General features: G+C 57.7%; 1 protein-coding gene across 1 annotated transcript; it reads right to left on the reverse strand.

Annotated features, from left to right (window-relative positions):
* Window positions 1-715: 715 nt before the first annotated feature.
* Window positions 716-19921, reverse strand: FHAD1 (forkhead associated phosphopeptide binding domain 1). The gene is made up of 28 exons (XM_068415089.1): window positions 19826-19921; window positions 19413-19619; window positions 18036-18306; window positions 16500-16591; window positions 15920-16150; window positions 15597-15720; window positions 14834-14964; window positions 13432-13497; window positions 12884-12988; window positions 12067-12174; window positions 11421-11504; window positions 10900-11052; window positions 10357-10552; window positions 9384-9454; window positions 8944-9081; window positions 8593-8700; window positions 8293-8382; window positions 7829-8054; window positions 7246-7327; window positions 6723-6838; window positions 6357-6516; window positions 5909-6017; window positions 4271-4406; window positions 3817-3944; window positions 3218-3301; window positions 2197-2417; window positions 1097-1262; window positions 716-799 (listed from the first exon to the last, which is right to left on the reverse strand). The coding sequence occupies exons 1-28, from the start codon at window positions 19919-19921 to the stop codon at window positions 716-718; spliced, it is 3783 nt and encodes a 1260-aa protein (XP_068271190.1).
* Window positions 19922-20425: the final 504 nt, after the last annotated feature.

The following is a 20425-nucleotide window of genomic DNA, read 5'->3' on the forward strand; positions in this document are numbered from 1 at the left end:
CGGCCGCAGGGGCCACCTGCGCTGGAGATGCCCGTTCCCCCCAGACACCCCCTGCCCCAAAACGCTGCCGCTCCCCAGAAACCAGGCTCTGCTCTTGCCCTCGCTGCCAGCAGCAGCAGGACGGCAGTTGCTGGCACCAGCGGGCTGGCAAACAAGCCCATGTCGTCGCCCCATCCCAACCGACCGGGCCTTTGCTCTCACCTCCTCGGGCGGCTCCTCTTCTTCCCTTCTCGTTACTACGTGGCAGCTCAACGCGGCTCCGGCGTTCCCGGGGTGCTAGGTTTCCATGCTGCCTCGTGCCTTATGCTCCAGCTCCCCCGTGACACCACGGGGATGGGAGTTGCGAGCGCAGGGGACATTTCCAGCCGCGCTCGAGGCCGCTTCGGCAGGGGCAGGACAGACCCCACACAACTGACTTGACACAAGTACTGTACGCACTGGGCTGTATTCACACGTCTGTATGTACATACACACACGTATACACTGGCCTGTATCCACACAACCTTTTCTATGGCCATGGGACATGTACTGTGGGAAAACAAGGTCCTACACACCGTGCAGTCACTGCAGCGTGCCCGGGAGCTACGGGATGCCGTCAGGGGCTCCTCAAAATGCACCCACACCTCGTACCACGTCCAACGTTACAGAGTCCGCAGCGCGACGACCCGTTCCTCCCGCGGACCTTCGCCTACCGAAGGCCCCCGCGGCGCCTCTCCTACGTGCTTCCCGTCTTGACAGGTTCTGCCGTGCGCTCTTTGGCCTTCAGCTTTCCCAAGCAGAAAGGCTTCTTGGCTCCAGACTGCAGGACAGAGAGACATCGAACACCACGTTCACCCCCCAGAGCTCAGAAAACCACGCCAGACCCACCACGTGTTCCTAACCACTCGCCAAAGCTACGGGAGTGCGTGACACGGGGCTCGCAGCTTCTGCCGAGACCCCACGCTGGGCTCCTCGGCCTTTCTGGCAGCAGCGGGCACACTGCGGAGGTGCCTGTGAGCACCCTGACCTGCCTTTGAACACTCGGGCATGGGGACGTGGGGCTCCCAGCGCTCCAGGTGTCCTCGCAGGCCCTGCTCGCCTGCTCCCGCATCCTCACCTTGGCCACTTTGGCCGCTCGCAGCAGCCTCCTCTCCTGGCTCAGCTGGAGCTGTGTCCTCTCCAGAGCCTCCTTCAGCAGAGCCTTCTCTTCTGCCTCCCTGTAGGCTTCATCCTCTAGTTTGGACACCTCCTCCTGGCACCTTTGCAGGGACACTTGGTTCAGCCTGCATGAAACAGGATGGGGAGAGGTGTCTGTCACCCACATCGACCCCCTGACCGGGCTCTGCCCAGGAGAGAAGGCTTTCGAGCTAAACCATACGGTGCTTGTGTCCCTCCCAGGATCCCCCTCACAGGGTGACACGAAAGGACATCAGAGTGGCTCACACCTTGTGAGGACCTGCAAGTGCTTTAGCAAGTGTACGAGCCCGGAGAGGGACTCTGGGAGGCTGTGTCAGCGCTGCTGGCTTGGAGATCGCTAGCAAACCTCTTGCCTACTTAGACTGTTCTTCTCAGCAAGGGTCATTAACCATTGGAAGGGGCTGCCCAGGGAGGTGGTGGAGTCACCATCTCTGGAGGGGTTTAAGACAAGACTGGACATGGCACTTAGTGCCCTGGTCTAGTTGCCATGGTGGTGTCAGGGCAATGGTTGGACTCGGTGATCCCAGAGGGCTCTTCCAACCTCATCGATTCTGTGATTCTGTGAATACGGTGGCATACTTGCACCCGCCCAGAAATATCTTTCGACATCGCTCTTTCCGGTGCTGCGGGCAAACAGTTCTGTATTTCCACAGCGAGCAGCAGCGGGGCTTGCACAAGCGTGCCCACAGGTTCCTCCCTGTGCCCCAACACGTCACCCTGCGCGGCGGGTTGTGAGCAGGAGCATCGCCTCGGGGCTGGCCAGTCCTTCCCACCCCAGCCGAGGCCACGGCTGCCACAGGGTCTGGCCACCGCTGGCAGGGTGGCCCTGCACAGCACTGTTGCAGAGAACCTCGAGGACCTTTCTCTGTTTCTCGTAACACTTCATGGCTACAACGTAACCAGTCCCAGGCAGTCACACACCTGGCAAGGGGCTGCACCCAACTTCCCCATCGCTTCTCATCCCAGGACTAGGGCTCCCGCGGACCCGTGGCCGCTACCAGCCACCTTAGCCTTTGGTACCTGAGCTGCTCCACGCTGGCCTCGTAATCCTTCAGCATCTCTTCTTTCCTCTCCAGGCGACTCTGGAGGTTCCTGATCTTATTGTACAGCAGCTCCAGGTCCTTCCGTCTCTGCAGCCCCGCTTTCTCCCTCTCCTCCCGAGGAAGGTGCTTCAGAGACTGCATTCCTGACAGCTCCTCCACCTTCAGCAGCCTCCCCAGAGCACCAATGACGTCCAGGTACTGTAGGAAGAACAGGGGATGCGTTATTTACTAGGCCTGCCAGTTCCTCCGCTACAGAACATCGTGCCGCTCAGCCATCTGCTTTCATTCAGCTCGACTAAGGAGATGAAAATGGCACAAGGAAACACGGCGTGCCTTCCCCTTTGTTTCATCTCCACGTGTGCTTTCCCTGGGTGAGCTTTTCCGAGCGCTCCTAAAAATACGGCTGCCTGGGGGTCATCCGTGGAGGCACTCGGAGAGGTGACCCGCTGGCACCGAGGCACATCCCAGCTCCAGGGCAGCCCTTTCACAGCTGCGCTTCAATTCCCAGCAGCAGGACTCCTTAAGGTTGGGTTTCTTTCATCATCAACACGGGCTGTTTTCCCCGCTGGAATTTATCCTGCCCTTTTCGGAGGGAAGAGACCCACTTTCACAACCCACTTGCTGCGCTACCAAAGGACATCTCCTCTGGCGGCCACCTCCATTGCTCCACAGCCTCTCACGCATCATTCAGCTGGCACTTAGGTCAGTGAAGGTCTCTGTCCTCACCAACCCGACCTCTCCTTCAGGATCGGCCCTGACCACCCAACGGAACACCCCCAAAGACCTTAGGTGGGAAGGGGAGCGGGATGCACCATTGCACGTTCTGGGGTCCATCCCGGCAGACGCCCAGTGCGCCCCGGTTCTGTAGCACACCATTCATCCTCAGACACGTTCCTGCAGAGTCCCGATGCCAATCACTTACTTCTGAAACGCATTTGAAAACAATCTACGCTCTACAAGCACCGGGTACCATTTCTACGGGCCTGTTGCTGACGTACCATCTTCTCGCCAAGGTCCATCGCATCAGCCATCCCCGAGCCCACGGCCCCACGCGAGCCCCCGTTAGGAACGTGGCCAGGAACCTGCAGAGACAGGGAAAGATCAATGCAGTCCACAGATCACAGAATCAATCAGGTTAGAAGAGCCCTCTGGGATCATCGAGTCCAACCGTTGCCCTGGCACCACCATGTCAACTAGACACGTGCAGTCTTGTCTTGAACCCCTCCAGAGATGGTGACTCCATCTCTGGGGACAGATCTCCCGGTGTTGGGCTGGGCTGCCTCGAGCCTTGCTTCCCCTGCACGGGAAGACGACCACCCCGGCAGCACCACGCTCCGAAGCCTTGCACCCTGCTCAGCCCACGGCACCCCCGAGCAGTGCTGAGCCCGGGGGGCTGGGAGAGACACAGCTCCTGAGCGGGGCTGCCACCTCAACACCTTCCATCGGGCTGCAGCTTGCACACTGCCAGGCTTTACACCTCCCTCTCTCTCCCCCCAGCAGGACAGTTATTATATCTGAACGCCTCTTTTTCCCCTACCCCAGGGAACGCTTCTCCTCTGAAGCCATGAGCACCACGAACCCCAAACTGCCTTCTTACCTTGCCAGTCTCCAGTTCTGTTCCCGACGTGGGTGCAGGTTCCTTCTCCAGACCTGTTTGCTGGACTATTTTCTCTGGCAAGTCTTTTGTCAGGACAACCAGCGGCTCCGAACCCTTCTTGATGAGAGCTGGAGGCAAACGAACACCCCGTGAGTCGTTCTGCTCCCCGTACCACACGCCGTGCCTTCGCACCTCGGCCACTTCGCCGCTCACCACGGTTCCCCTTACGGGGATGGCGCGTGGAGAGACGACAACGATGCACAGGCTATGGAGCAAAGCCTGCACCGGCCTCCCCTGCAGACACCGCTGTCCGAGTGCTTGGGCATCTCTTTCTCCCCATAAGTAGGATGCAGGCAGGGGAGAGCTGCCTCGGTGAGGGGAAAGCCTGAGCCTGTCGCAAGGCAAGACCCTGAGCCCCCGGGATCCTTCCCTTCCTAGTGACAGCCACGCTTACCCGAGGACCGCCTCGTCTCCAGCATCTTTATCCTCTCCCGGAGCTCGGCCAACCCTTCCTTTTGGCGCCGGATCGTTTCCTCGTGCCTGAGCCCTCGGCATTTCGCGCCGAGGTCGGCCAAGTCCAACGCCGGCTCCTGGAAGAAGCGGCCCACCCGGCTCGTGCCCAGACTGCATCTGGCTCGACATGAGTTCAGCTTAAACCTGGCTTTAACGCAGCCTTGCTGAAAGACTCTGGTCGCTTGGCACGTGCCGAGAGCAAAGCCCACGGAGCGTCTCACCCTACCCCCTCGCCGTGGGTTTGTGGGGTAGAAGAGCAGCATCAGGGACCCCTTTCACGCCCCGCTGAGGTCCTAAGCCCTGCGAATGCTCCAGAGAGCTGGGAGAGGGATGGCGCGGGGCTCCGAACGGCCATGACAGCATTTTTCTCTCACACTTTGTGCTACCACTGAGCACTTACCCGTTTCTATGCATAAACACCGACACGCTTCGTGGCCCGCATTTGCACGCCATCTCATGCATTATTCTCTTTTAAACTACACCCCCGCACCCAGATGCGTGCATTTCCCTACTCCAGACCCATCCAGCCTGCTGCATCGTGACAAACATCCCCAAATCCTGCTAACAATGGCTGCAAACTGCCCGCTCGGGTCTGCCCACCCTCACCCCGCGGCACTGCCCGGCCAGACGTGGTTTGCTCCCACACCACGGCTTTGACCGGGCTGCCCCTCCAGCGCCCGGCGCTTCCCCTCCCCGTTGTTATGTACCGAACGGGACGGGCGATGCCTCCTGCTCGTCACCCGGCTGTGAGTCACAGCTCGGCCCCCGCACATCCCTCCCATCGCGCTGGCACGCCGCGGTACGGCATGTACTATCCCCACTGTCCCTCCATCTGCTGCTGCAACCACCTTCCAGCTCTTCCCATTTCTAGCGCCAGAGAGATCCAGAGGGGACTGAGCACAGAGGATAAAAAGAACCTTTGGTCCTCTCCTGTGCGCCAAGCCAGCCCCAATCCTGCACGTTCAAGCCTGTAACTGCTTTTGCGTCGCCAATATCGCCAGCAAGGTTGGGGAATGGAAGCGACACTTGCGGGTCTTTCCACTGCTCTCCCCTCTAATTGGCAATTACCGCAGCCGTTAGCACACGCGACGCTTCACGGTTCCAAAGCGCTGCACAAACATCAGCTTGTTATCCAGAAGCGCTGCCAGCACGGCTACCCCGGTGCGCAGGCAGCATGGGCAGACCTTGGCTACGTGAAGGGTGGCTGGCGCCCCTGCGCCCCTGCCTTTGAGCCACAGAATCACAGAATCAATGAGGTTGGAAGAGCCCTCTGGGATCATCGAGTCCAACCATTGCCCTGACACCACCATGGCAACTAGACCAGGGCACTAAGTGCCATGGCCAGTCTTGTCTTAAACACCTCCAGAGATGGTGACTCCACCACCTCCCTGGGCAGCCCCTTCCAATGGCTAATGACCCTCGCTGAGAAGAAATGCTTCCTAATGTCCAACCTGAACCTCCCCTGGCAAAGCAGACCCAAGGCTCGGCTGGGCACGGACATGTCTCACCACGACGCCGAGAAACACCGTGAGCGATGCTCTAGGAACACCCAGCCGTCGGCACCTCCCCGCGGACTCACCCTCTGGGAGGCTTTGTCCGCTCGCGCTGCCCTCTGAGGAGCATCCTCCATCTCGCCCGCCCTTTCTCGGGAGGCATCCTCCAGTGCTGGACAGGGCGCTCGGGCTTGCCTGTGCCAAGAGACAACACCGTTGTGGGACACCGTGATGGATGAAGGTCTCCCAAACACCTCATGGAGAGCAGCCTCCTGAGCACTCCCCGACGACCACCATGGCACGGGTGGGAGCGTTCACTTTGTGACTAGGGACTTTGTTACATGTCCACTGGCACGAGCTCCACTAAAGCCCTGTTTCAAGTTCACATGGCGCTTCCGTGGAGACACCATTGCTGCGCTCAGTTCCAATGCTCCCACACGTGCCTTTTGCTCCCCGGGAGATACCTCTATGCCACCAGCTGCTGGGAATCTACAGAGCAGCTTTTGCTAAGCATCACGTCACGGCGGCGTGTACCTTAGCTCTTCAGCTGCTGCCTGCAGGGCTCGATCCTTCTTCTCCACCAGGCTGGACATCTGGGACAGCTTCTCTCGGAGCAGGTTCAGGTCCCGCTCTTGGCATTTCACCCGGCTCAGGCTCCGCTCCAGTTCCACCTTCTGCTCCTCGCTCAGCTCCCCTGGGCACACACCACCTTCGTGGGTTCCTGGCTGTCCCATCACCCAGCCCCGGGGGATCTGATGTTCCCCAGTCAGAGATGCGCCCCCTTTTCCCCACAGACCCTTGCGAGCTTGTCAGCAATAATGGAGCTTGTCCCTGCAGACCCCAGCCCTGCCCTCGATAGCATCCCTGGGAGATGGAAACGGCACAGTACGCTTCGCCCACCTCTCACGTCCGACATCCTGGCTCTGGTTTCCGCCAGCTCTTTGGTCAGCCGGGTGATGACAGCCTCCTTGGACAGGAGCACGCTCTGCGCCGCTGCCAGCTCCTCCCGGAGCAACCTGAGAGAGATCAGCGCATGGTTCATTCGAAACAGACATTTCACGCAGCCTGCGCACGCCCTCCTGACCTGCATCTCACGATTAAAACAAACACGTCACGTTTTTACCTACCTTGCCGCTCCCCTAGGTCCATGCCTGTGGCATTGGGACTTGCCAGCTCGCACTCTCCTACCTGGAGCCGTCCAGACGGGACAGCAGGTCGCCCACACACCCCTCTGCATCACCTTGATGCTATAAGCACTTCAGACCACCTCAGCCTAGCAAAAGGTCTCTTTTCTCCGCCACCGACACACACAGATGTCAGGGCGAGCTGCAGACAGCCCTTTGGTTTTCCTTCAGCTCTCCCAGCGTTGGCCACCCTCCACCCAGCCCCTCCGGACGAGGCCACGTCAGCCCGCGCCGCTCACCTCGCACAACAGCGCGGTTCTGGACCAGGAGAAGCCCCCGACCGAGTTCCCGACGTCGACTCGCGGGCATCATCCCGGAACCCTGCGGGACACAACGACCGAGGCAGACTGCTGCTTTGTAACGCACACACGTCTGGCCTGCTGGCTCCTGCTACGACAGCTTGGAAGACCAAGGACCATCTTTTTTTTGGAAACTGGTGTCTCTTCAGCTCCAGATCCAACCGTGTTAGACAGTTCCTTACATCCTTCCTTACTCAGGATCGCTTCTGCCTGGGCACAGCCCAAAGTGCCACAGTCTCACAACTTTAGAGGGCAAAGAGCCCTTCTCCAGTGGGAAGCCCCGTCTAGGACCGTGGCACGCTACCAATGGTCCCCAAAGCCACGGGACAATGTAGCGCAGCTCCCTGTGAAATGGCTTCTTCAGGCACTCTCGGGAACTCGTCCTGCTTTCAGGCAACCCTCAAACCCAACACCTTACCAAACGCTTCCCATAGCAGCAAGCGCACTACACCATCTCTATACACATTTCACATTAACCCAGAAGGTTCCCAGCACAGACTCACCCCACACAACCCTTAGCTACCTTCCATTTTTGCCACGAGCGCTGCGTTTTCCTCCTCCAGTGTCTTCTGCCGCTGCTTGGCCTCCTGCAACCTGTCCTCCAACGCCACGATTGTCAGGGAATGCTGCTTGCTTTGCTCTTTATATTCCACTATTTCTTCCTGCAGTTTCTGCCTCTGTAACTCGTTCTCCTCCTGAACAGTCTTGAGCTGCTCGTCTTGCGCGAGGACCCGCTGCTGTAACGCCGTCTAGGAAACAAGGTGTGAGAGCTCAGTCGGAAGCATCGCACGTGTTGTCCTTTGGAATCACCATCAGCATCACGTCTCCTGGCTAGGAGTCAGGACAGAGGGAAGGGAAGGATTTGAGGGAGGGGGGAGGCTGCAGTGCACTGCCCTCCCCTCAGCAGGGACCGGGAAAGCCTTCTTCACCAAAACCACATCTACAACACGTCCTCTGCATGCACGCGAGGGTGGTCCTTGGCACTACCTCTCGCCTCGCGGCTTCCTCCAGGTTGTGCATGGCTTCTTTCAGCTTGCAGTCAGTCACCTCCTGCTCCTTGGACTGCCTTTCCATTACCTTCATAAGGAAATTAGCAGTCATTGAGAAGTTCACCAAATTGCAAAAAATCCACTTTTCTCTTGGCACATATGCATCTGTGTGTGTGTTGCTGGGGGAAAGACCCACCACAGCCCCTGACCGAATGGGCCACCATGCTACAGAGTGCTTTCAGATTTCAGTATTCCAAGTGTGAGCAGTTCTGCTTTACCTCCCGTGCGTGACACTGACCTCGGTCATGCTTCTCAGGTGGCTTTCCAGGTCTCTGATCTTCTTCCGTTCTTCCTCCACAGATTGCTTGCACTGGTCCTTCTCCTTGGCGACAGCTCTCTCCAGAACCTGAGAATTAACAGCCCCCAATTCCCATCAAGACAAATTCTTATCCTTTGGTATAAGAGACCTTGACTCCGTTGAGGAAAGCACCCGGGAGGGTCACTGCTCTGCAGCAGGGGCACGTTACAGGAGCACACCTCGGCAGGACAAGAGATAACTCAGTGAGGTAGGGGATGAGAGCACCTGAGGAAAGGTCCAGCAGAGAGAGCATAACAGTAATTTTCTTAACAAACCACTGTGCCACCGTACCTCTTCGTTCTCCTTGTCCTTCTCCAAGATAACTTGCTGGATTTTTATCTGTAGGTCTCGCTCGTGTTTCGCTTCCAGCTCCTTCACGTGCTCCTGCAGCAAAGCCGCCTGCGACTCCTGCACCCTCTCTAATTGGGCCTAGGGGAAACCAGCAGACACCGAGGTGTTAAAGGACGCGTATTAGTAGGAGAGCAAGAAAAAACCACCCTGGGTACATTCACTGACAAACATTCACATGAGAGGCACACCCTCCGTCCTTGCCGCACCGACAGTGGGCTCTGTCTTCTCCATCGCCCTGGATCTCCTGCAGACCCAGGGACCTCTGCTACTGAACTTCCCCAAGCCAGGTCCCACATCGTCTCACTTAGGATTACCACCGTGTTTCCCCACAGAAGGATTCCCAACCCACTCAGTTCACATACGTACACGTGTTTCTGTACCTGCAACGTCTGATTCCGCTGCGCCATTTCCCGCTTGTCTTCCAACAACTGCCCAAGAGCAGCCAACAGCCCTGCAAAAGCCAACGGCGTCTCGCTCCGCGGGGTGCTTGCACAGCCCACATAAACTCACTTTGCCCACTGCTGACCTTCAGCCCTGGCCATCACCCCCCTCGCCTGATGGTGGGGGTCCGTGTTCCTCCATAGGCAACAGGGAGGAGAAGGGACAGCCCCAAACCTCCCACGTAGTCATCCCCCACGCTACTTGGGATACCCAGAAAACACCCTTGATGTGGGTTTCCCTCCCAGGCTGGGGCAGCGGGTTCGCTGGTGTCAGCTGTCAGAGAAGGAGAGACCCACGGACAACACCTCTGCCTCGCACTCAGAGACCCTCACGAGCCAAGAGACCCTCACTAGCCTCTTGCTACGGGGTTCCAGCTCAGAGATCCCCTCAGAAAGGCTCTGGGCACCAGCCAAGGGTTTCGCCTCTGCACTTACTGGAACCACAGCACGTTCCCACCCCTGGGAGATCGCTGCTATTGCCGAGACCTCGCTGGAAGGGAGCGTGACTGTGCACGCAGCCCAGGTGCCTGTTCCCACCAGGAGACTCGTTTTCCTCATCACACACAGTCACCTTTCATCACACCCATTAGAGCGTCTAACTTCATCACACCAGGAAACGTTCCCAGACACGACTCCCACGACAAGGACCTCTCGCTCCTCGCCTGCTGCGTTCAGCCTGGGGAAGGCTGGTGCCGTGGCGGGCAAGCCTTGCTCCCCGCTGCTACCCCATCCCCTCCTTGCACTCCCTCCCCTACAGTTTCTTAGTTGCCCAAACTGCCCGAGATTTGCACCGACGCAGGGGCCTGCCGTCCCCAAGCGATGGCTCGCGCTGGGCTTTCTCCTCTACAGCTGCCTAGCTCAGACCTCCCACCCGGAGCAGTTTGTCCCCACCGACACCCAGTAGGACACAGACCTTTGCCGGAGGCATGCGGGTCCATCCCCGCGCTGGCCAGGAGTTGCTCCACACCCTCCAGCCAGGACAGGGGGACACGTGCCACCGCCACCACCGCCGCCCCGATGGCCGAAACGGATGGGTCCAGGCACGCCGCCTCCAGCCTCCCCAGCTCCCCGCGCAGGCTGTCGCTGCTGCAGGAGCCCCTCAGGCACGCCTGGAGAAAACACAGTCGGTGAACAAGCCTGCGTGGTTAGTGGGCTGCCGGCGCATGGCAAATAACACCACGTCTCCGAGAAAGCCCCGAGACCAAGCTGTTCCCTGAGCACCTCGGAGCAATGCTTTCCTACAGCGTACCAGAGCCACGCCCGGCCATCGGGCAAGGCTTTATACTCTGCACCACTGAGCCCCAGCTGCCGTCTAGTCCCAGTTACGACCCCGTAAACACTTTGGTACGACACTGCACAGGTGCGTCTTCTCTCTGACCTACGCTCAGGCCCAAACCATGCCCTGTGCCACTCATCTCCTGGCTGCCAGCGGGTCAACAGCAGTTAAAGGACTGACCTGAAGCTCGTGCAGGCGTTTCTTGACCATCTCGAGATTTGCAGACACCTCCTTTTCCTTGGAGAGCCTGGAGCTTAATTCCTCCTCCAGACGCTTCTCTCTCTCGTGACTTTGTTGGTTTTCTTCAGAGATCTGCCTGACCTTCTCTATCACCTGGCAAAAGCATGCGAAGGAAGAGCAGAACAAGGCGTTATATTAACACCCTTTTGCTGCTGAGGGACCACAGACTGTCTCAGCGAGCAATGACCGAGACTCGCTGCAAACTGGTCGCCACATCAGGCTCCTGGGCTTCTCTCTGTTGCAGCCCGCTGACTCCATCTGAGCTTTGGGGGACAAAAAGGATCGTGTCTCCTTCACCTCCTGGAGTGGTGTCATTAACCTGGGATAGCTGCAGCACAGCTTAGGACTCGGAGAAGCTTGGATGCCACCGGCACTGCTGTGCACGGCTGTTCTGCTGCGGCCCACTTGAGCCAACTCCGGCTTGGGAGGCACTGGGCATCTCCGTGCACTGGAGAACTCACCTGCTGCTCCGTCACAGCCTTCCCCGCAACTCCCGCCGCCGCTGGAGAACACACTTGCATCACTCGGGTTTTGAGGGACTCCAGCTACAGCAGAGACCGACACAGGAAAACAACAATGGCTGATAACCCATCCCAGCTCTGCTGGGCTGCCCTACCCAGCCCTGCACCCCTGAACGCCGCGGGCGTCCCGGTGCCTGCCATCTCCGACACCGAGGCCCCGACTCCCTGCCACCAAGGGCAATGTGACTCCTGACCATCTCCTGTGGGAGGATTACGATGACAGAGGGCCGGTACAAATTGCAGAGGACGGCCCGGCCGAGCTGGGCGTTGCTCCAGCCCACGTTCCGGTGGGTTTTTCCCACGACTCACTCCTGTTTCCAGCCGGGGATGCCACCCCCGGCCTCTCTGCAGGAGACGACAGCCATTCCCACGCAGGTTAGTGCCTTACGCTGCTGCATCGCAGCGGGTGCTGGCTCCTCCTGGGGCTTCCATGCACAGCTGCCCCTGTGCACCTGGCAACAAGTTAAGCCCTGTGCCAGGGTTTGGTGCCCAGGACTTTGGATTTCCTTCCCTGCACTCAAGCATGATGTCCTTCCCCGTGGGATAACCCATCCTCAGGCTGCTCCCATCCCTGCCTCCTCCCTACCTGCTCCTCGGCCCGTCCCCGGGCGGCTCTGAGCAGGCGCTCCCTGCGCCCCATCTCCTGCAGCTGCAGAGCTTGCCTGCTGCTGGCCTCCTTCAGCTCCTCCTCAGCCTGCAACGACGAGGGCGTTTGAACATCAAAGCCATACCAGAACATCACGCCGCGAGCAATTCTACCTCGACTCTCCTCTATTCATAGCAGATAACTCCAAATATAGCTTTGACATGGCAGCAGACAGGCAGCAATCCCTTTGCAGGGGGGTGGGCGTGCAGCATCGGACACTTAACGCTGCTTTGTGCCTGCGTTTGGTCCCTTGGGCCATCATCCCTCCTCGCCTTCCTCACTCTGCTGCACAAGTTCCCTTCTAGCCTTGGGGTCTGTGGAAGAGTTCAGCATGTTCTTGCAGGTAACAAGTGATAGGATGAGAGGAAACAGCCTCAAGTTGCACCAGGGGAGGTTTAGATTGGAGATCAGGAAGAGTTTCTTCACTGAAAGGGTTGTCAAGCACTGGAACAGGCTGCTCAGGGCAGTGGTGGAGTCCCCATCCCTGGGGGGATTTAAAAGCCGTGTAGATGTGGTGCTGAGGGACATGGGTTAGGGGTGGCCTGGGCAGTGCTGGGTTAACGGTTGGACTCGATGACCTTACAGGTCCTTCCCAACCAAAACAATTCTACGATTCTATATTTTGACCCCCTGCCTGTGCAGCCTGCTTGCCTGGGGCTTGCTGGCCCTCGACCCACGTGTCTGCCACCCGTGCCATGCAGCCGAGCCACCTGCCTGGCATGTCCCTCCGCTGCATACCCCACCGCCAGATGGTTACCTTGGCTTTCTGGGCCAGCTGGTTTCGGATGCTCTCCTGCTCAGCATGGTACTTCTGGACTTGCCCCTGCAGCCCCTCCAGGTCACGTTCCAGCTCCCCGATGTGCTGCAAGAGCCCCGGGACAGCGCAGGGTCTCACCAGAGGGGCTGGGCGTTGCCTCTCTGGAGGATTTTAACTGCTAAGCAATACATTTCCCCCATCTACCCCATTTTCTTTACCCTGGAATTTTCTTCTAACCTACATTTACTACAGTTAGATTGGCTTTCGAGGGGAATTTTGACGGGAGTTTATGTTCTGCACGTTGGGTGCCTTCTATTACAGGGGCTGGGTTCTACACGTGGCACTTAGGGACGTGGTTTAGTGGTGGACTCGGCAGTGATGGGCTGATGGTTGGACTTGATGATCTTTAAGGTCCTTTCCAACCAAAACGATTCTATGATTCTAAAACCACTCCCTTAAACTGCCCAGCTAATTATCCTCTCGATATTGCATTCCTGCAGTTGCTGCTCTCCCGTCTGCTCCACCACCCCAAATGATTTCAGACTCACATTTCGGCACGCAATCGCTTCTCGCTCTCCAAGTTCACGCTTCGTTTCCTCTTTAATTCTAGAGCACTGGAATGAACGGCAGCCAAGGGAAAAACAACATCAGGGCAGGCAGATACCGTCATTTCTGCAGCAAATGTCTACACGTCCTTCGGTGCTACAGCCCAGCAAAGGGCTCAGACACCTAATGGGTGCTGGAGTGCTCACGATGGGGGCATCAGGGCACTGAGAGCACAACAGTATCTGCACCTGCAAACATCCGTATTAAATAATTGTCTGGCTGAGAGGACACACATCTGCAGGGAGTGCCTGAGAGAGAGAAATTCCTCTGGCCTCAGAAATATTGTTACAGGGGTAGAGGGAAAGGACCAAAGGAAACAAATGCCTCTTAAAAACATCCACGGTAACCCGGCCTTGATGGTAACAAGCATTTCCAGGCTGATCATCCCTGTACCAGACAATGCTTTCCACCTCTGCATTTCAGGGTATTGGTGTTCCAGAGACTGTCCCCATTGTGCCTGCCCCGAGCACCCAGGTGCCTCTCCCACGAGCCTGCGTGCACCAGCTCCTGTCTTCCTCCAGGTCTTCCCGCATCCCTGGAGCATGGGAAACCGCAGAGGGATGCTCTGTGACGTGCTCTCTGCCTCGACATGAGCGGTGTGGGCCACAGAGATGCTTCCCCAGGGCGCCTGGTCCCTCTCCCGCACACAGCAGCTTGAGTGCTCATACATAGAATCACAGACTGGTTTGGGTTGGAAGGGACCATAAAGCCCATCCAGTTCCAACCTCCTGCCATGGGCAGGGACACCTTCCACCAGACCAGGTTGCTCCAAGCCCCATCCAACCTGGCCTTGAACACTGCCAGGGAGGGGGCAGCCACAGCTTCTCTGGGCAACCTGGGCCAGGGTCTCACCACCCTCACAGCAAAGAATTTCTTCGTAATATCTCATCTCAGTCTGCATGGTTCCCCCTTGTCCTGTCACTCCATGCCCTTGTAAAAAGCCCCTCTCCAGCTTTCCTGTAGCCCCTTCAGGTACTGGAAGGTCCTAGAAGGTCTCCCCGGAGCCTTCTCTTCTCCAGGCTGAACAGCCCCAACTCTCAGCCTGTCTCCAGAGCAGAGGGGCTCCAGCCCTCTGAGGATCTTCGGGCCCCGAGTCTCTTTCCCAGTACTTAAAATTCACAACGATTCTCACCACACTCTCCTGGCAGAGTGCCTAAGCCAGCCAGCCAAAACGCAGCGCCCGCCCCACGCTTATTACGCAGGGGATGCAGCTCTGCCAGCTGCGAACAGAGACACAACCTGTAGCACGGGCTGCTTCCCTGGAGGGGAAAACCAGGCTGGGCTGCAGGGAGCCGTGTCCATTCGTGACACTAAATTACTGTGCCCAGCGTTAGGGACGCTTACCTTGGCAGAGACGATCGCCAGCTGATTGTCCTTTTCTCTGTTTTCCTTCTTCAGCTCTTCTACATCTTGCTGGAGCTGCTGCATTTTCTGCTCCTTGCTGGCGATCTCCCTTTGCAGGCTGCTCGCTAGACCTGAGAAAAACCAACTCGGGTGAGAGGCTGCCCAAGTGCATCCCAGCCATCCTCCCCCTCCGACAACCTCGGTCTCGGGAAGCGGACGCAGCTTTTGGCACAGCGGGCTGGGCGCTGCTCCCTGACAGCATCGCTAACGAGTTCCTCGGGGCCTCGCAGCACGGGGACGAGCAGCTCTTACGGATCCGTTTTGGCTGCCTTGGGTCAGACCCACACCTCTGATGCCTCCTCCCTGCCAAGCGCCGATGCTGCTCCCTTACCTTGGGCAGTGAAATCAAGCTGAACAGTTTTGCTACGCTCAATGCTTTACTAAAGCCAATACTTTGTGCACACACTACGTTCTCCTCGTGCCCAATAAAGGCTGGAGGCTTTTTATCCTAACAAAATTCCCCATCCCACCACTCGCTGCCTTTGGATTCCCCACATTGTCCCTCACTCCAGTGGCACTCCTTGTGCCAGACCCTGCCTGCAGCTCCCACGGAGCTTCAGGACACATACACAGAGGTAGAACAATTTCTACGAGCCACAACAAATCCTTTGTTGCCAGGACAGGTTTGCCAGTGCGCACTCATTAATAAGTGCCAGTCCCAAACCGCTTCATGCCCCTACACGGAGCTCCAGCGATACAAGACCTGCAGCCAGCACGTGGTCCCTCTTCAGCTTCTCCCCTTCCCTCCGCAGCCTGCCGATCTCCAGGTCTCTTTCGTAGAGGGAATGGCTGAAAATCTGGCTCGAGCCTTTCTGCAGGTGGCTGATCTGCAAAACACAGTCACCTGCGTTCCTCGCCCGATAACTTACCACCTCTATTACACTGGAAGAAAAAAAACCCTCCCTGGTTCCCCCCTTGGTGTCAGACAGGTGACCTGCTCCTCCTACAAACCGGGTGTTAAACTGAAAGTACAGCGGTATCAGGGAGGTATTTTCCCTGCTCTGTGCATCTGGAAGCGTTCGGTACCTGTTCCCTCAGGGCCTGGATCTCCTCTGTCTTGGCTTCCAGCTCTCGGTGGAAGGTGAGCAGCTTCTGGGTCAGCTCCACCTCATTCCTTGCCGCCGCCTGAGCCAGGGTCTTCGCCATCGCTGCAATCTCATCCTGCAGAGCTCTTATCGCTGCGTCTTTCTGCTTTGATTCTGTTTCCAAACCAGAAAGGCGACCGATTTCCTTCTCCAGTCCCAGAAGCTTTTCACCCTGCGGGCAAACAATGGGTGCATCCGTCAGCCTGCGGCTACCGAGACGCTGGGCTGCCTGCTCCAGGGGGTACCGACTCACAGCCATCCACCGCACGGACCCGCTCACCCCGGCCTCCCACACCCCACTGTGCCCACGTCCTCCATCCACCCAGCAGACCCCCCCTCCCTGGGAGCAGCCTCCCCCTCCCTGGGAGCAGCCTCCCCCTCCCTGGGAGCAGGCCCCTTTGGTGACAGTCCCTGCACCCTGCTGGGACTCGCGGTCAGGCACACGACCACTTGGCAGGGTTTGCCTGCTCTGCCAAGGACTGGGACAGGGATGGCATCCCTCACACCTTCCACAGTGTTACCTTCTCCTGCGGGAGGACATCCACCTCGCGAGTTCCCAGGGAAGGGGCTCTCCCCACACCGCTCACACCATCGCCTGAGACGTTGGTTGAGGCTGGAAGAAAGCAAACACCACAGCAGTAAATGCCAGGGGAGGTTCTGGTTGGACATTAGGAAGCATTTCTTCTCAGAAGGGTCATTAGACATTGGCACGGGCTGCCCAGGGAGGTGGTGGAGTCACCATCTCTGGAGGTGTTCAAGAAAAGACTGGGCGTGGCACTTAGTGCCCTGGTCTAGTTGACATGGTGGTGTCAGGGCAATGGTTGGACTCGATGATCCCAGAGGGCTCTTCCAACCTCATTGATTCTGTGACTCTGTGAACTGGTTGCAGGCAGCAGTGACGCCGCTGGCAGCATCCCTCTCGCTCGTCTCAAAACTATCCTAAGGCAGCGGCTGCTTTACAGTCCATGAACTTGGTTCCCAACCAGAAGAGAAACCAACTGTTTGCCACTCAAAAGACACCCACACAAACAGTCTGCACCACAGAGGGGAATCCTACACCTCCGGGAACCAAAAAAGCCTCAAGGGCAGCAGAGACAAAGCAGACAAAGGCTCCTCTGACTTTTCGAGCACTGCCCAGCCCCACAGACAGGACCTTTCACGGCTTCCCACGTGGGAATAGCTATGCCCACTGCAATTAGCACCTGAGGATCTTTCTGGCTGTATTTCCCCAACATCAGATGGGTATGTCCTAGCTCGGAGCACGTGCTCCCCTCCCTTTACCTTCACTGCACTTCCAAATTCTGCCCGTCCACACGCCTTGAAGCCCTGCTGCTGGGATTGGACTTGATGATCTGAAAGGTCCTTTCCAACCAAAACCATTCTATGATTCCATGACTGCCCAGTACTGCCTCCACACTGGAGCACCAGCTGCACTTTGGCACTTCGCTGTTGACTTTGTACGGCTTACAACTGCTCAAACAACCCAACCCAAACAGGAAAACCACCAGATTGCCTACCAGCCCATCACAAGCTACATCCATGGCTAAAGTCTTGTTCTCTGGCTGTACTATTCCCCCAAAGCCTTGCCTCTGCTCCACCACTAGTGCCTACTTAATAAAGTAGCTGATGAGCTATGAACCTCGTTTACAGTTCCTGCACTCAAGGCAGCCATGAACTGCTCTTCAAAGGAGGAAAAGACATCACTTCAAAGAGGAGACGGGAATAGGCACGTGAGTCAGTGGCGCGGATCGTTAGTCATCGCCCTTCCCCATCACACACGAGGAAAAGGAAGAGGAAATGTCACTCTCAGCTCGAGGGCGCTGGCATTGCCCTTTGTAGGTCACAGCCCATTGCCTAACTGACCCAAATGCCACTGAGGACTGCACACGGTCTCCAATTAGCTCCCCCGGACAGGGACTCGCACCCAGTTGCTGCTGACACTCGTCACTTCTCAGCTCATCTCAAAACTGCCTCTGCTCGCCTCAGCCCCACTCAATGCTGAGCTGCCCAGAGAGGACACCAGGCGACGAGCCACCTGGCTGGGCATCGGGGAGTACCTGGCCTCACTGTGGAGGTCCTGCTGACGGCCTCTGGTGTGATGGTGGTGGCCACGCTCCTCGCCCAGGCACTCCCGGGTCGCTGCCACGGCGGCGGATGGGGCACGTGGCCGGCGGCTCCGGGAGCCCGGCTGCTGGGAGAGCCGGGGGGACGCTGCCACGGCAGCAAGGGCAGGTGGGGAGGAGAGGCAGAAGCTGAAGGTTTGGTCTCTGCAACCCACTGGAGCTGCCCAGCCCACGCTGTGCGACGTTTCACGGGGGGACAGGACACCTGCGGTGGAGAAAGGACACTAAATCAGCAAGATACCAGGAAGGTTTTTAGCCCCTGATGTGCGTGCGTTATGTCACGCAAAACCCAGGCACTGCTCTGAGCGCAAGCATAGATCCAGTCCTTTCCCATTTCCGTTGCCCAAGTATCAGATTTATATTAGGAAGCCCAAATGTTTTGTTGAGGTTGAAATAAATCATTGGGGTTTGCTGCAATTTGAGCTCCTCCATCTCTCTCTAGATTTGACCAGCCTCATTCTGAATGACCGCGCCGGTCAGGGCTGCGCCTTTGGCTTTGCTCTAGGTTTGATCCACACCCCAACCTCTCTGTCAGTAAGTAGCCTTGGAGGAAACATAAAACGCAAATAGAGGAAAAGGACATTTTCCAGGCCCACCTTTGCTCACGTCCAACCTGCTGTTGGGAAACCTGTCCCCTGCTTTTCCTTCCCCCTACTGAACTGCCCGAGATTCTTCAGCAGAGGGAGCTCAAGGTTTTCATGTTCCCAGGATCACCCACACGAGCGTGAGAGCCTGCTCCTGCTGCCGGGGCCTTCCCTGGGCACCAGCACCCACCCTTCCCTGGGCACCCCCATCCCACCCTTCCCTGGTGTCTTCATTTAGCCCGCACCCGGGGCTAAACAATAACAGTTTCTCTCTCACCCAATGTCCCTTCCCCAACCCAGGAAGGGAATTGGGAAAATGAGAGAGACTTGTCGGTTAAAATTGAACAGATTTAACAAAACAATAAACCAATATCAATGATAACACACAACATTATACTTAGCTACAGAGCTGCAGCAGGTTGTTCCAGGAATATCAATCGTTGGGAACGAGAAAGAGGGATGCTAGAAGAGAGGAGAGCAAAAAGAGCCCTGCTCCTCTCCTGCTCCCTTTTATAGTGACCTTGATGTCGATGCTATAGAACACACCTGAGGGCCAGCCTGGGGCAGCTGCCCTGGGTTTAGCTGATAACGGCCCTGATCACCACGGCTGGCCACTAACTGAAACGACATCTAACAGAAACTTGATTCTATATATTTTATCCCATGAAACCAGGACACCTGGGCAGCAGCACCCACCCTTCCCTGGGCAGCCCCATCCCACCCTTACCTGGGCAGCCCCATCCACCACGAGCCGGAAGGCCGCTCCCCCCGCGCCGAAGCGCAGGACATCCCCCGCGCTCACTCTGACGGCCGCGTTTTGGACCTGGCAGCCGTTGACAAAGGTGCCGTGGGGGGTGTTGAGGTCCTGAAGGACGAAGCTGTTGTCCGAGGCGACGAATTCGAGGGCTGCGTGATGCTCTGCGACACCTGCGGACTGGCAGCGGGCAATCACCAGGCGAGCAGGGAAAGCCACCAGACAACAGCTCAGGTTTGTCACTGCCTCGCCAAGCCCCCCTTCTCCTTGCTGTACACCCCAGCGTAACCAAGCTGGTAGCCCCTACGCTTCGCACGGTGGAGCCCAACACATCCTCCTCCCCGCACCCAAACCACCATCCCCTTCACGCCGGCCCTCGCCCCTACCTGCAGGACGATGTCGGACCCCCCGTGCCTGCCTATGGTCGTCGTGTGCGGGTTCAGCTGAAAACACCCCTCCGAACCCCTCAGAAAGGCTCGCATCGCCCGGCCCCTCACCTGCAAGGCTTGCGTTAAAAAAAAAAAACCAACTACTTGCTTAGCAACCGCCCACCCAACACACACAACTGAGCCAAGAATGTCTTGGCCAACTTCTGCGCTAGAAATTGTACAAAATCAACCCAAAAGTGGCTCTGTCCCGGCCGGCAGCGCGGTAGCCTTGGAAACCCCGGCCGCGCCGGAGCCTGCTTCCGCCCTCCTGGGTGCGTTTGTCTCTTTGTTTTGGTTTAGTGTTTTTTTTTTTTCCTTCTCCTTTTCCCAAGCAACCGGCCCGGCAGCACAACACAGCTCCGCACCGATGCCGGCCGCAGCTCTCCTTGCCAGCGGGTGACACACACAGGAGCGTTTCCCCACGGATAAAAAAAAAACACGGGGAGCCACGCAAGCTGCCAGCAAACGTTTCTTTCCCCTTTATTATTTATTTTTTATTTCATACCGTGCACGCACTAGCAGGTCTTGCAGCCTCAGGTAAGGGGATACACGTTGCCG

This window comes from Nyctibius grandis, chromosome 17, assembly GCF_013368605.1.
Source record: "Nyctibius grandis isolate bNycGra1 chromosome 17, bNycGra1.pri, whole genome shotgun sequence".
Lineage (NCBI taxonomy): Eukaryota > Metazoa > Chordata > Aves > Nyctibiiformes > Nyctibiidae > Nyctibius > Nyctibius grandis.

Bases quoted from the DNA above. Each gene is read 5' to 3' on its own strand.
- FHAD1 (XM_068415089.1), bottom strand. From the start codon at position 19,921: ATGCGAGCCTTTCTGAGGGGTTCGGAGGGGTGTTTTCAGCTGAACCCG. The intron at 7,328-7,828 runs GTAGCTAAGGGT...TGTGTCCCGCAG, and splicing joins GCTCGTGGCAAAAATGGAAG to GGTTCCGGGATGATGCCCGC. The intron at 2,418-3,217 runs GTACGTCAGCAA...TTCTTCCTACAG, and splicing joins TGGACCTTGGCGAGAAGATG to TACCTGGACGTCATTGGTGC.